This window comes from Impatiens glandulifera, chromosome 5 (genome assembly GCF_907164915.1).
Source record: "Impatiens glandulifera chromosome 5, dImpGla2.1, whole genome shotgun sequence".
In the NCBI taxonomy this organism is placed as follows: Eukaryota; Viridiplantae; Streptophyta; class Magnoliopsida; order Ericales; family Balsaminaceae; genus Impatiens; species Impatiens glandulifera.
The window spans coordinates 44925834-44941656 of record NC_061866.1 but is presented as its reverse complement, the minus strand read 5'-3'; the positions used below and the strand labels follow the sequence as shown (position 1 = coordinate 44941656).

At 30.7% G+C, this 15823-nt stretch overlaps 2 protein-coding genes, 3 non-coding genes and 1 pseudogene across 5 annotated transcripts; 1 reads left to right on the top strand and 5 right to left on the bottom strand.

Moving 5' to 3' along the window:
• The first annotated feature begins 3405 nt into the window (after window positions 1-3405).
• On the top strand, window positions 3406-7936 carry LOC124938018 (protein SEMI-ROLLED LEAF 2-like). Its single transcript, XM_047478376.1, has 18 exons — window positions 3406-3661; window positions 3791-3941; window positions 4027-4217; window positions 4290-4404; window positions 4487-4615; window positions 4703-4750; window positions 4829-4881; window positions 4972-5168; window positions 5241-5524; window positions 5598-5747; window positions 5831-6007; window positions 6103-6255; window positions 6327-6402; window positions 6480-6589; window positions 6667-7005; window positions 7091-7222; window positions 7290-7487; window positions 7592-7936. The coding sequence occupies exons 2-18, from the start codon at window positions 3807-3809 to the stop codon at window positions 7736-7738; spliced, it is 2634 nt and encodes an 877-aa protein (XP_047334332.1). The 5' UTR covers window positions 3406-3661; window positions 3791-3806; the 3' UTR covers window positions 7739-7936.
• Window positions 7937-8182: 246 nt separating this feature from the next.
• On the bottom strand, window positions 8183-8379 carry LOC124940858. The gene has a single exon (XR_007099583.1). It is a non-coding gene; the product is annotated as a U2 spliceosomal RNA (small nuclear RNA).
• A 2118-nt stretch (window positions 8380-10497) lies between these two features.
• Window positions 10498-10702, bottom strand: LOC124940867 (annotated as a pseudogene).
• A 2193-nt stretch (window positions 10703-12895) lies between these two features.
• On the bottom strand, window positions 12896-13092 carry LOC124940862. The gene has a single exon (XR_007099586.1). It is a non-coding gene; the product is annotated as a U2 spliceosomal RNA (small nuclear RNA).
• A 600-nt stretch (window positions 13093-13692) lies between these two features.
• Window positions 13693-14466, bottom strand: LOC124939474 (major strawberry allergen Fra a 1-2-like). The gene is made up of 3 exons (XM_047479947.1): window positions 14318-14466; window positions 13950-14119; window positions 13693-13757 (listed from the first exon to the last, which is right to left on the bottom strand). Exons 1-3 carry the CDS (start codon window positions 14464-14466, stop codon window positions 13693-13695), a joined length of 384 nt encoding a protein of 127 aa, XP_047335903.1.
• A 577-nt stretch (window positions 14467-15043) lies between these two features.
• On the bottom strand, window positions 15044-15239 carry LOC124940864. The gene has a single exon (XR_007099588.1). It is a non-coding gene; the product is annotated as a U2 spliceosomal RNA (small nuclear RNA).
• Between the last annotated feature and the right edge of the window lie 584 nt (window positions 15240-15823).

Here is a 15823-nt window from a genome sequence, read left to right as displayed (position 1 = left end):
ATATGAGACGTCTATTTCTGCTAGTCGCATTGAGAAAGAATCAAACAAGTTAACTATAATATTACATGAAGAAATGTCAGTGATGAAAGCACGGATAGAGAAGAAAATTGGAAGAGGTAAGGAAATTTGATATATATACAGGATGAGAAGAAGAAAAACACCAAATGAATTAAACTGTTTGAAAGAATTTTGGGTAAATTTTCTAAAGTGTCACGTCATTAAATTAAATTGTTTAACAAAATGAAATTATTAATTATTAATAGAAAATTAAAATTAGGTATTATAGTTTTTAATTAGGATATATATATGTTAACCAATTCTTCTATTAAACCCATACAATAGTAATACGTACACAAGCTATTTCTTAAAAAAAGATAAGGTTGAACAGATTTTACGTCTAACCAAACAATTAATCAATAATAGTATCTATAATAGTATCTATAAAATGCATTTGAACATGTCCAATATTTTTCTTTCCTAATTTCTCGAGAAGTAATTAGGTGATGACTTTAAAATAGTCTAAATCAACGTTTTTAAATGCACTTTAGTCAAGTATATCATTTTGATTCCTCGTCTTTATGAGCTAAAAATAAATCAATTTTTGGCATTACAACTATATTACTCTCTTATAAATTTTAAAAGATTTAAATAAATAAATGTTTAGTAAGTAATAAAAAAAATTGAATGGATTTAATTCTAGTACAACTCTCTATAAATTCATAATTTATATGGCTAAGATATCTAAAATATATTTTCACTGTAGAAATATTTACAAATAGTAATAGTATCCACCCCATGGAAAAGTTTTATATTGAAAGTTCTAGTATTTTGTTCAACATCATCAACAAAATTATAATTATTTTTTAAAATTATTAAAGTAAAAAGTGAAACTAATTTTATTTTTATTTGATATAAAACATGAACAAATTTTAAGTGGAAAGTTGATAAAAAAAAACAATTTTTTGCTAAAATTTTAAATAAGTTATAGAAAAAATAATTGATCAATTTTTTTAACAAAACATGATTGCTTTTGATTTTTGATCAAATGAAAAACAAAATTGTAGCAAATATAATATTTATTTTTCTTATTTTCTTTTACTATATACAGATTTTATTTTATTTTTAATATTATTAACAATATTATCTATGTTATTTTTTTTTATAAATAAATTTAAATGATAAACTATATTTAGTATATTATATAATTATTTATATTATCTTTAACATGTAAAATATAAACATGTTTTCTCTACAGAACCTTGAAATGAAATAAAGTACGACATAAATTGTTCTTAAAACTTATGAATGTGTCATTTGAGCAAATTATAAAGTTAACCTGTTATAAAATCCTCACGAACTAATCAAATCTCTATTAAATGATATCAAGGGTTTAATTAATATACATGAGGTGTGTAATGCTTAAAAAAATTGGATATAAGGATAGAGAATATAAATTTGGTGTTATGAATGGTATCCAAAATAATATAACAACACGTGATTAGACTTAAATATAATAGGAGAAAAAAAAATCAATTTTCCAAATTCAATCACGTGTCCATCGTTCCTAAAACCAAATTCTCGTTTTTATCATCTTATAATTTATTTTTGTTACTAGCACTTGACAGTTGGGTTACTAGCACTTGACAGTTGGCTCACTCAAAATCTGGTGAGAAAGATGTAATCATGTAAGTAACCTTACAGCAATAGAACAGGTCTTTTTTATTTTCTATAAAGGGTCAATATTTTCCCTAACTATTTATAACTTTAAAAAAATCATGTAAAGCCATGTATATATATAAGTGGAGGCCATGAATAATGCATTGACTCATATTAAATTTAATGAGAAATGAAGATTCTTTTATCCTCACTTTACTTAAACTTTAATTCTAAGAAAGTATCTCGTGAGTCTTAAGCTATGATGATCTTTCTTGTCAGGATGATATTTAATTCCTAAAAAAGTATTTTTACATTCTTTCATCATAGTTTTTCTTTTTGTTACAAAATAAATATTGATCAAGAACTATTTTATATTGTCTTCACATTAATAAATGATACATGTGAGATTAATTAGATTGAAACCATTTTTATGCGTTAGTAATTCCTTTTTAATGGAATTCTACATCTTCATATATTCTTTTTGTTGTTTTGACTTATATGTATATATTGATAATTAAATAAATTAAAAATCACATTTTTTGTGTTACTATAAGTTTAAGGAATTTGTGTTGCAATACTAGTGCTTCAATTCTTGATTAAAAACATTTTGAGAGCCCAAATACTAATCATTTAACTTCTTTTTTTAGGTTATAAGAAAAACAATGTCAAACTCAATGAAGTTGATGACTTGAAGGACAATAATTAAAAAAAATATATGTATTAACTAACACCACAAATAATGTTTGAAATTGTCAATTTTGTGAACCGGTTTAGTGATCCCAAGGGGTGTAACCCAAACTTCCTATACAATATCGTCTTTATTTGAAAATTTCGTTGAGACGAAATCAAACAAATATTAGACAAGTCTTCATTCTTGTGTCCATCAATTTCATGGAAACATGAAAGAAATGGAAATTTATTTCTCAATTAATAGCCACAACAAAATCCCTCTTCTTATCAAATATCTTGCATCTTCCATCAATGAAAATTAATAAACTAGAAATAAATATCTTTGTGAATAAGTTGTTCAAAATTTAGGAGATGATATAGAAGACAATATATATAATTGAGTTTTGTTTTTGTTACTCAGCCAAGTTTGGAAAACAAGTAGTTCATATAAACCTCAAATATCAGTTTTTTTGGTTGGTAACTACATCTCACCTAATTTCTTAGCCATTTTATTGAAACATTAATTTTGGGTCACTTTCAATAGAATTGCTGTCCAATTAATGTATGAATGTGACACTAGAACTTGTTTGATCTTGGGTTTTTTTAAAGATAAAAAAAATAAAAAATAAACACTTTTTGATATAATTTTATATTAAAATTTTTAATTTAACAAAAAAAAAAATTAACTAATAAATGAAGTTACTTTAAATAAAAATAATAATTATACCCCATATATACATTTATTGTTAAATCTAAAAACTCAATATCAAAGATTTTTCTTTTCCTCCCAAAATAAAGGGGAAGAATCAATTCATAACTCAAATGAGAAGTAATCTCAAACCATAACCCCACTTCATTTATAGATATTTTAAATCATTGAACTGATTTGATAATATAGATGGTAGATTAACCAATAAATTCATTTAGATTAATTAAAGTGACAAAAATCTTATGTAAAAATGTTCAAGATTTTGGTTAAAGGCATCGAATTTACGGCCATTTCGGTAACTAAGATTGATATACAGTATGTAAAAGAAAAGATCCCATATCACTTTTGACCCATATCCATATAGCTGTCACAATGCTGTTGTAATTTTCTCTTCTCCATCAGAATTAACGACCAAAGATTGATTGATAGATTAGAAAAGCCGGATCTTTCTCTCCACTTTTGTCTCCATTCCGAGTGAGGAAAAGAGTAAAACCAGTTTGCAGAATTCGGCGATCAACCCTTTTGTGTCTTCCATCTTTCTAACAACTCAGAAAGAACTATCATCCAATTGGGTGGTGGTGGTCTAGATCTGATTCTGAATTGTCACCATTCTTCTAACAGTCTTAGGTTTGTATTCTTGCTGTTGGGTTTTGACTTTTGATAGAGAATTAACTGGAATTCGATCTATTTTTTACTCAAAAGCACGATTATCAACCCAATGCAGTTATAATTACATTGATTTTGATGATTCGTTAGGGAAATCAGATCAGAAATGGGTGTTATGTCGAGGCGGGTAGTACCCGCCTGTGGTAACCTCTGTTTCTTCTGTCCGGCAATGCGGGCAAGATCAAGACAGCCTGTGAAACGTTACAAGAAGCTTCTGGCCGACATTTTTCCTCGTTCTCAGGTCAATTAGTTAACTTTGTCTGTTGTCTGTCTGTATGTCTTATATAATTGTTTTGATTCATCCTGTTTAGAAACTTCCATTTCAGGATGTAGAACCAAATGATAGGAAGATTGTGAAGCTCTGCGAATATGCTTCTAAGAATCCCTTAAGAATACCGAAGATTAGTGAGTATCTTGAACAAAGATTCTACAAAGAAATGAGAGTTGAACACTTTGGCTCTGTGAAAGTTGTTCTATGCATATATAGAAACCTATTGTCTTCATGTAAAGAACAGAAGTAAGATCCTCTTGTAGCTTTTTCTGTTCTTGATATTATTAAACAAACCAACTGATTCCATTTGTTTTTTAGGCCATTATTTGCTTGTAGCTTATTGGGAATCATCCGCACTCTTCTTGATGAGATTATAGAAGACGAAATGAGGATCCTAGCTTGCACTACACTCGTTCAATTTCTAAATAGTGAGGTATAACATAACAATATGAAAACAAAAGAAAGAAATCAACTGGATTTTAGGAAACTTAATATCAGTTATATGATGAATGCAGATGGATAGTACGTACATGTTCAATTTGGAAGGAGTCATTCCTAAACTTTATGAAATGGCTCGTGAAGTTGGAGATGATGAAAGAGCTTTACGGTTGAGATCTTCTAGCTTACAAGCTTTAGCTTCCATGGTATTTTGTTGCGATTAATCTTTTTTTTTCTAATGCTTCATTGAATCATTGCTGTTGCTTGACCATTCTCAAGTGGCTATTTTATAGATATGGTTCATGGGGGAGCAATCTCATATTGCCATGGACTTCGACAAGGCGAGTTTTTCTTCTTTTTTTTTACCTTTCCTCAAATGAAATGTCCTATTGATATTATTGTCTTCTTTGTTTTAACAGATGATATCTGTAATTTTGGAAAATTACATGGATGAGCTAGGAGGAGAACATCAGTAACTTCTTGAGCTTACTCATTTTTAAATGTTTTTTTGTTCATTTCCCGCAAATTTTCTCACTAAAATTCCTTATTTACATTCTCAAAGGGATGAGTTCAAGAATCCCTCTTACTGGTCACGGTTATGCTTAAGGAACATGGCTAAAGTACCAAAGGAGGCGTCAACCATTCGACGTGTTTTTGAACCACTTTTTCATAATTTCGATACTGAGAATAATTGGTCAGTGGAGAAAGGACTTGCCTATTCTGTTTTGACATATATGCAGCAGCTGTTAGTTGAAACAGGTATATTAACTCAAAGCTTTGGTTTTAGTACTTTACTAGACTCTTTACTTATTTTCCTCTTCTTACAACCAGGGTTAAACTCTCATCTTTTGCTGTCGATGTTGGTAAAACACCTAGATCATAAAAATATTCCCAAACCGTCTCAAACACAGATAGACATTGTTAAACTTGTCACTTTACTAACAAAGAACGCGAAACAAGAGGCTTCACTTGCTATTATTGGCGCAATATCAGACTTGGTGAAACATTTACGAAAACATATACAATATTCAAGCCCGGATGGTGATGAATCAGATAAATGTAACATTGATCTCCATTCTGCAATAGAACATTGCATTCTGAAACTTACAGAAAAGGTTGGTGATCGGTTTTTATGTTAACACATTAATTTTCTCATACTTAATGAAAACAAACTGATGTTGTTAACAGGTTGGAGATTCTGGTCCTATTCTAGACACGATGGCTGTTGTCCTAGAGAATATCGGGAGCAATTCTGTAGTTGCTCGAGCTACTATTTCTGCTCTTTATCGAACTGCATTAATTATTTCTAACGTACCTAATTTAACTTATCACGAGAAGGTAAGGATAAATAATTTCCTCTTATTTTTTCAGCTTTTTGAGGTAGGAATATGTACTAATCTTTTTGTTTGTTTTTCTTTCAGGCATTTCCAGATGCTCTGTTTCACCAATTGCTTCTAGCAATGGCACATTCCGATCACGAAACTAGAACTTGGGCACATCGTATTCTCTCTGTCATATTATTACCTGCTCGTGTTTTTCCAGAACATTCCAAAGAACTTCAATGTAATTGGAAGGATGTCATGATTGATGGGAAAGTGGTATTATTAACAGATTGATTGATCCTTTGTTTGCAGTTGTATTTCTACAAACCAAACAGCTGAATTCTTGTTGTGTATTTGAACTTCTTCTTCAGGCGGAGCTTCCATCAATTAGATTGAATGGTCATCAAATTCATCTTCTGCTTTCAGCTATATGGCTGCAGGCGACATCCAATGAAAACACGCCGTCAAATTATGAATCCATGGCTCAAACTTATCAGCTTTCTTTGTTTTTCATTAGATACAAGGTAAGTTCATACAAAGTCTAACTTCCTTCACATGTTATAACCGTCTTGTAATATTTTCTTACCATGGGCAGAGTTCTAGACATATTTTGCTTAGTAGATGTTTCCAGTTAGCGTTATCTCTTAGGAGCGTTTCTCTGGATCAAGAAGGTGAGTAATTCATTGTCAATGATTGATTTATACGCAGTAATTCTTTAATTAACAACTGTATGTAATGCTTACTAAAGGAGGTTTGCAACCATCTCGAAGGAGGTCTCTTTTTACTATGTCATCATTCATGATAGTGTCTGCAGCCAGGGCGGGTAATCTTCAAGAGGTGATTTTAGGAGATGAAATGGTTAGTCATTTTTCCACAATCTTCTTTTTTCATTTTTTTGGGTGTTTTCATTGTTAATATGAATCTGTTAATGACAGGTTGACCCATATCTTAAGGTGGTTGGAGATGGAAGGCTGCAGGCGGCGGTTTCTGGTCTCGAAAGTTATGGATCACAAGAAGACGAGATTGCTGCAGAAAAATCACTCTCAGTAATAAAATTGGATGAAAAACCTTTGAAGGAACTAGTTGCATTCAAGCTTGTCTCCAAGTTTCAGACAATATTGTCAGAGGATGAATTATCAGACATAAAGAAGGAAATAGTTTTAAATGGCTTTTCACTTGAAGATGCATACCCTTTGGGAGTTGGGTTATTCACTGAAACGCCACGGCTATGTTCTCCGCTAGCGCAGATCATCGAATCCAAAGAATTTGATGAGGTGGCTTGTTTGTGTTTGTGTTTGTGATTGTGTTTGCATTTTCTACTTGCAAAATGTAGACTTATCTAATTTTCTTCTTGTTTAGGTTCTGGCTCTATCAGATGATGAAGATTTTTTCGAGGATTCCCGTGGGAGTGGGAGTCATCAATCGGGACGAAAAACATCTATGTCGATAAATTCACTTGATATTTTAAGCGTTAATCAGCTTCTGGACTCTGTAAGTTGTGGAAATTGTTTGAATATTTATATAGTAAAGTAATATGTTTGAATTACTACTGTTTCAGGTTCTGGAAACTGCACGTCAGGTTGCGAGTTTTCCAGTTTCGTCAGTCCCGGTTTCATACAACCAAGTAAAGAACCAGTGTGAAGCTTTAGTGACAAGTAAACAACAAAAGATGTCTGTCCTTCAAAATCTTAAGCTTCATGAAGAAGAAGAAAATAAAGAAATAGTTATATTTGAAGAACAACCAAAACAGCACAATGTGAGATGTTTCTTCTTCCTTCTTCTTCTTCTGTCTTTTCTCTTTTGCTTCATTGCTGCAATCTTATTAAAAAATGGTTTTCTTTTTTATCTCGGGTTTTTCAGAAAATTGAGGTCTATAATGAGAATGATCTGAAATTGATACAACATGAACAAGTTGTTGGGTGTTCAGTTGAATATGCGCAACATTCGTCTTTCAGATTGCCGCCAGCAAGCCCATATGACAAGTTCTTGAGAGCTGCTCGATGCTAAAGATATTCAAATTCTTCAAATTATTAATGGTTTATTATTATTGTTTTGATTCATTGTTTCTTAGAATCCTTGAAAATGATAGGCTGCTTCAGGCCTTTCTAATGGATCCTTTTGTTAATGTTGTAACTTATTTCATGCTGGAATTTTATTCTTTTTATAAATATTATATATAATAAATTGTATTTGATTATGTTTGTTATATATTATTGTTTGAATCAATATTTTACTAAAAGATTAATTACAGTATATAATAAATTGTATTTGATTATGTCTGTTATATATTATTCTTGAATCAATATTTTACAATCTTGAAAAAGATTAATTACAGTATATATCTCTAAATTATATAAAAAAATACTTAAAATGGTCATTTTAATATTATAACATGTTTTATTCTAATGCATTGTCATGAAATTAAGTGCTAAAATATTGGACTTGAATTGGGTGGGGTGCGCCAGGCTCAAGCAGTAGTGCAACGCTTGAGCGACACGTGAGAAACCCCAATAGCAAGCTACTGTAGTGGGCTCTCCCCCTAAAAAAATTAATTTAATATCATGTGGACCGATGGCCCACGTATCAGATATTAAACTGATAAGAACAGATACTACACTTGATCTTAGCCAAAAGGCCGAGAAAGGTATGATTTGTTAAGAGGAGGAAGTCTGCTTATATACAAAGTTCCCCTACCTTCTTTACTCAGCGTTTCCAATGTGGGACAAAATTAAACAAAATTTGGAGAGAGATAACAAAGCTAAAGTAAAAGAATATGCAAGTAAATGCTCTCAAACCAAACTCTGTATGCTGTTGATAATGATCTAATTTCATTTAGTTATTTTCGAAGTTTTGTTAAATTATATTACTTCATAGCATTTTTCTGATATTAGTTTTTTCTGTTGTAAAAATAAATTATATGATAGTTCATTACATTTCTTATTGACTCATTTGAACATTTGTACAAAAAAACTCCAATATGATAATTATATGATAGTCCAAATTATATAAGAGTTGAGTTGACTATCTAGTATTTATTATTGTAAAGTAGTCTTATATAAAATGTTTGTCATGAATTGATTCAAAATATTTGTCTTTTGAATTGATAAAAGAAACATTTGTTGTTTTTTTTTTTTAAAAATGGCAAAATATTTGTTATATATACCAATTTTGTAAGTCCATTGTCACCTATGCAAAAGTGATGAGCTCTTACTTTGATATTATCAATATTTGATTCATAAGCATCCAAATGAACATGGTTATAGAAGACTTTATCACAAATATTTATTTGAATCTCGTCAAAAGATAATTTGGAAATAAATACAATTGCTGAGTTAAAACGAAAAATGGCTTGTAAGGGTAGACACCAAGAACACTATCCATTGGGGGTATACTTCAGGCCTCCCTGGTTGAAGATATAGCATTGATGTTTGGTTAAAAAAAATTGTATATACATTATTATTAAGGGGGACAATTTATACCTAAAATGATTTATAAAAATGTAACAAGTATGACTGGAGATTTGTAACATCATTCAAGTAAGGGGAGAAATCTCAGCTCTCCATACAACTGAGGGTAAAACTCCAGTTGGCTCTCCAAAATCGACGGATCAGCATGAGTTTGTCAGGAATTCTACTTTCAATGCTCCCGACGCCTTTGGTTCTGCTTAACCCTTGGTTCTACTTAACTCTCGGGCTCCCGTTGTTTTATTTGACGAAAAAGGTCCCAGGAAAAGAGGTCATAAACCGATATTCAAATCCGGTCTAGCTTAGCAAAGGAGAATATACTTTTTTATTATTATTTATAATAAAAAAAATTAATATCATATTTCTCTTTTTTACAGGGGTAGAAGACTGATCTAAAATAAAGGAAACAAAGGTGGTAGGAAGAAAAACAAAGCAGAATTCTTTTTAGAAGAAAAAGAGAATTCCTTCGTCAATCACAAATGCTCATTCTGAAGTGTTAGGCGGTAGTATAAAATTTGATACTTTTCCCTTTCCCTATTTAACCCTAATAATTTCAATTTTTTTTATCTTTTTCGAACATTTGGATCCAACGTCTTGTCTTTAACCTAAGTTATTGATACGACTTATCTTCTTCATCTTAAGATGGTGCTAGTGGATAAAGTTACTCCATTGCTAGAAGCCAACTCAACTCAAATTTAAAAGGTACAGTTTTTTATTATTATTGTCATCTAGTCTAATATTATCTAGTGTCAAAATATAAATGCTTGATTTATTTAGGGAAAGATAAGACCTATGAATAAGTTCTTCTAAGTTAAAACAATAGGAATTCTTAGTTATCTCTTGGGTAGCAAACTTCTAATAATGCTTAACTGCATTTTCTTTATCCTGTTATATTATATTAAATAGGTCATATTGATTTTGATCATTGATGTTTTAGTTAATCTTATTTTAAATTTGGCCTATAACAGAATAAATTCTTATTTTCATATCGATACAATATATTATAACAAGAAAAATTGAAGGCTTTAACAAAATACTGTATATAATTGAGGTAAAATGTATAAATTTCTAAAATCTTCCAAATTTAGAGTAAGTGGGATTCAAATTATAGTATTTACTGTTAAATATGAAAATTTAATAAACTATATGAACTATATTTGTAAGATGAACTGAATTAATTAGTAAATTTAAGTTATGTTTTTTATATACAATTCCAAAATATGCTCTATATGAAGTCACGTTTTCATTCAACAAAATATGAAAATAAACAGCTAAAAATAGGAAGTTTATGAACTTGAATTGGTGGGATGCGCCAAGCTCAAGCAGTAGTGCAACGCTTGAGCGACACATGAGAAACTCCAATAGCAAGCTACTGTAGTGAGCACTCTCCCTCAAAAAATAAATTTAATATCTTAATATCGTGTGGGCCGATGACCCACATATCAGATATTAAACTGATAAGAACAGATACTACACTTGATCTTAGCCAAAAGGCCGAGAAAGGTATGATTTTAAAAGAAGAGGAAGCCTGCTTTTATTCTATGTTTCCCTTCTGTGTAAAGTTTAGGTTTCCGATGTGGGACAAAGTTAAAACAAAGTTTGAAGAGAGATAACAAAGCAAAAGCATAAAATGAAACTAACCAAATCTACCTGCTTCTTCTAATGATCATCTCATTTCATTTGTTAATAGTTTGTTCAAGAATAGTTTCATCAAAATTTCGCTCTTTAAGATTTAGAATAAGATAATTATAAATTATTATATTATTTTTCATCGGTTCAAATAATAATGAATGATTGTTAATTTTTTATTTAAATAAAGATAAAATATTATTTTTTCTCTTTCTCTTTCTCTTTGAATTTAACCTTAAAAAAAATTATTAAATTTTAAAATTCTATAACATAAAAAGTATAAAAATGATTCACATAACACTACAAATATCAATAAAATAATAGATAAAAAAAATATACCGCCATACAAATTTAGTTAGAGAATAATTTCAATGTGGAATCGACAAATTAAAATTTTTAATTTTAGAATATTAAGATAATGTATTACAAAATTTCAAATTATGGCTATTTATTAATTTTATAGTTGGAGCTTGAATATTTATAATTAAAAATCAATTATATAAGGGGTATTTGACTGTTTTATTATTATATAATAGTTATATAATTCTTTGTTATGGGTCATTTGGATTACTTATTATTATATAATAATTATATAATTCTTAGTTATGGGCCATTTAGATTGCCTTATTATCATAAATTAAGTTAATACTATTTTTAGATAGAAAGTCCATCTACCCAATTTATGAAAACAATATTTCTGCTCCATAGGCTTGGTTTACAAAAGATCCTCCGAGTTGTTCTCTCCTTAAACAAAAATCACTGAGCATCATCAACCTTATTTTATTATTATATAGCAAATGATAAAGTAACACCCGGGCTACAGCCCGGATACCTCTGAACATGGCTCCGCCCCTGGGTTTGCCAATAGGTAGGCTTCCATAGCCTTGTATATGACCGACGACTTCTCTTTCTTTTCCTTAATTTCCTCTTTCGAGAGAACCACATCACCTTGCTCACATACTTGCTTGTGTTCTTGTAAACCGACCCTCCGTTGGAGCCCTCAGAGATCTTGATCTCATATGAGAGGCTCTGTAGCTCGTTCTTCATAACATCACCCTCGATTATGCTGTAGCTATGTATAGTTCTTTTTGTCTATCCCATCAACTTGGTGCTTCACACTTTGGATATGATTAGCTACAAAAGTTGATAAAAAATATATATATTGTTAACTCAGATAATAGTTCGATAAAAAAAAAATTGCTTAAGAAAATAAAAATCTCAGGTTCTATCCATTCTAAAACCACTGTCAATTAAGTGGTGCTAAAATTCTGATGTGAACAAATTCTAGATAAAAAAACATGATTATATATTTTGTTTAATTAAGATAATAACATTCGAGATATCTTCACCGAAAGTTATGATCTTGACCGTTTCGGGTCCTCTATCACCTTCAATTGTCTCAATACTCTGGATGGATTGGGGCAAGATCACAGGAACGAGGTTATCGACATTGAGTACAAAGGCCTTACATAACATGGTTGGTGAGATTGAGGAAACAAACTCGACTTCTTATGTTGTAACACTCATTATCTAAAATTGTAATTAGTTATTAGAATTAGAGATGATAATTGAAGTAGATTGTGTGCAAAATGCTTAGCACTATGAGTCCTTTTATAGATTGATTGATCACTTTAGCTTGGAGGAAGGGGGCACTTGTCACGAAAATCAAATGTTTGAAAAATGGCACTAGAATAGATTTTTCTTTTTCTGATAAAAAGTTATGATTAAATCCTCAAACATTGCCGGACAGGTTTATTAACCCCTAGAATTTTTAGAGTATTGATTTAACCCAAGACTTGTGAAAAAACAACTAAAATAGACACAATGATATCAAGACTTCATAGTGGTTGTCCATGGATGTGGTACCTCCCGTTATGCAAAGCTTATATGGACTTGTATTATAAGTTGTGGCCATTATGTAATGTTCTAATTTAGTGTTTTTGATAAGTTTGAAGCCAAAATATTACTTCCATAATCTTAGAGGCTATTTAATCCATGTAATAAAGTATAAAGGGAATATATTTTGGTATTATATATTGTTTTAACTGAAAAAAGTTGATACTAGATTTGGGTGGGGTGCGCCAGGCTCAAGCAGTAGTGCTACGCTTGAGCGACACTTGAGAAACCCCAATAGCAAGCTACTGTAGTGGGCTCTCCCCCTAAAAAAATTAATTTAATATCATGTGGACCGATGGCCCACGTATCAGATATTAAACTGATAAGAACAGATACTACACTTGATCTTAGCCAAAAGGCCGAGAAAGGTATGATTTTAAAAGAAGAGGAAGCCTGCTTTTATTCTATGTTTCCCTTCTGGGTAAAGTTTAGGTTTCCGATGTGGGATAAATTTAACAAAGCAAAAGCATAAAATGAAACCAACCCAATGTAGCTGCTGCTTCTAATGATCATCTCATTTCACTTATACATAGTTTTTTTATTAATTATTTTCTAAGAGTTTTCAAATATAATACTTGTTAACATACAAAAAAATATATATATACTCATTATAGTAGTTTAGCTAACAGTAATCAATATCTACAAGATCAGAGATTTTAAAATAAAAAATCATAATATTTGCTAGCATTTATCTGAAATTAGTTTTCTTTAGTACAGAATAATCTACAATCAACAACTTATATTGACTGATCTCCTATTTACACTCATATTCTGTAACCAAAGTCCAATTCTTGTCTATGACTGAGGAGTCCTCTTTTTATTAGGTTCATTTATAATAGTCAAAATTTCAATTTAAACTGAAAAATAATATAACAAAAGCATATACTTGCATAAGAATAATGAAACCCAGTAATATTATTGCTCAAATTATATAAATCTTTAAAAATTCAAACATGAAATTAAGATACATGATCATTGGTGACAAGTAACAATCTCAGTAGTACTTAGATCACCAAGCTTATTATCATTTATAAATCCTAAAACACAACTTATTATAAGAACAAAAAACCACAAACTTGCTTGAACCAAGCCACTTGTGACTATTTTGCACACTTAGTAATCGGGGTTGCCAATAGGTAGGCTTTCGTAGCCTTGTATATGGCCGACGACTTCTCTTTCTTTTCCTTGATTTCCTCTTAAGAGAGAACCACGCCCCCTTGCTCACATACTTGCTTGTTTCTTGCAAATCGACCCTCCATTGGAGCCATCAAAGATCTTGATCTCGTATGAGAGGCTCTCTAGCCCGTTCTTCAAAACATCAACCTCGATTATGTTGTAGCTATATGTGTAGTTCTCTTTGTCTATCCCATCAACTCGATGCTTCACACTTTGGATCTGCCTAGATATAAAAGTTGATAAAAGAATATATATTGTTAACTCAGCATAATAGCTCGATCCAAAAAAGTATTTGCTTAAGAAACTTAAAATATTAGGTTCCATCCATTCTAAAATCACTATCAATCAAGTGGTGCTAAAATTCTGTTGTGAACAAAGTCTAGTATAAAAAACATCTATTTTGTTTAATTAAGATAATAACATTTGAGGTAAAGTAATGATCTTGACCGTTCCAGGTTCTCCATCGCCTTCAATTGTCTCAATACTCTTGATGGCTTGGGGCAAGATCGTAGGAACGAGGTTTTCGACATGAAGTATAAAGGCCTTACATAACTTGGTTGGTCTCGACATCGTATGTAGTGACACTCATTTTCTTAAATTGTAATTATAGATGATAATTGAAGTAGATTGTGTGGAAAATGCTTACACTATGAGTCCTATAAACTATGAGCCCTATTTATAGATTGATAATCACTTTAGCTTGGAGGAAGGGGGCACTTGTCACGAAAATCCAATGTTTGAAAAATGGCACTATAATGGATTTTTTCTGAGAAAAAGTTATGATTAAATCCTCAAACTTTGTCGTGCAGGTTTACTAACCCCTAGACTTTTTAGAGTATTGATTTAACCCAAGACTTGTGAAAAATTACTAAAATAGACACAATGATATCAAGACTTCATAGTAGTTGTCCATGGATGCGGTACCTCCCGTTATGCAAAGCTTATATGGACTTCTATTATAAGTTGTGGTCATTATTGTAATGTTCTAATTTAATGTTTTTGATAAGTTTCAAGCTAAAATATTAATTCCAAAAACTTAAGAGGCTATTTAACCCTTGTAATATACTATTGAAGGAGTATTGTGGCATTCTTCATCATTGTTATATTCAATAATTTTTTTGAATGAAAAAAATTTAACACTTATTGGGTGGGGTGCGCCAGGCCCAAGCAGTAGTGCAACGCTTGAGCGACACTTGAGAAACCCCAATAGCAAGCTACTGTAGTGGGCTCTCCCCTAAAAAAATTAATTTAATATCATGTGGACCGATGGCCCACGTATCAGATATTAAACTGATAAGAACAGATACTACACTTGATCTTAGCCAAAAGGCCGAGAAAGGTATGAGTTGATATGAAGAGGCTGTTAGTTTTTATAAGTATTTTCCTTGCCATCTCCTTTTAGAACTTCCGATGTGGGAAGCGCTTTAACTAGCAAGTTGCTTCCAACTAACAGAAAGAGAATAAGAGATTTCATATCTATCAGCTAATTAAAATAGAGTCTTCTATGCTAATTATATTTTATGAGAGATCAAATCCATATCAACCACATCAAGAAACAGAATTGCTAATAAATTTTATTGAAGAAGATATATAAAATAAAAAAAATTTAAAATATTTTAGTATTTAGGTTAATTAACCGAGTAATGTTTTTTAAATGAGAGAAAAATAAAATGATGTTTAATTATGATTTTGTTATTTAATATTTTAACCGAAAAAACCCTAATATAATGTTTCAACAACTTGTTTGTTTTTGTGTGCACTTTATATTTAACAATTAATATCCTCTTAATATATATTACCTGGTTTGATGTAATATGAAAGTTTAAATGAGAAGTCTACAGTTAAATTTTGTTTCAAGTGTGATTACATTTGTGGTAGACAAACTTTTGATAGTTGAAATGAGGTTTGCTTCTTTGTAATAGCATAT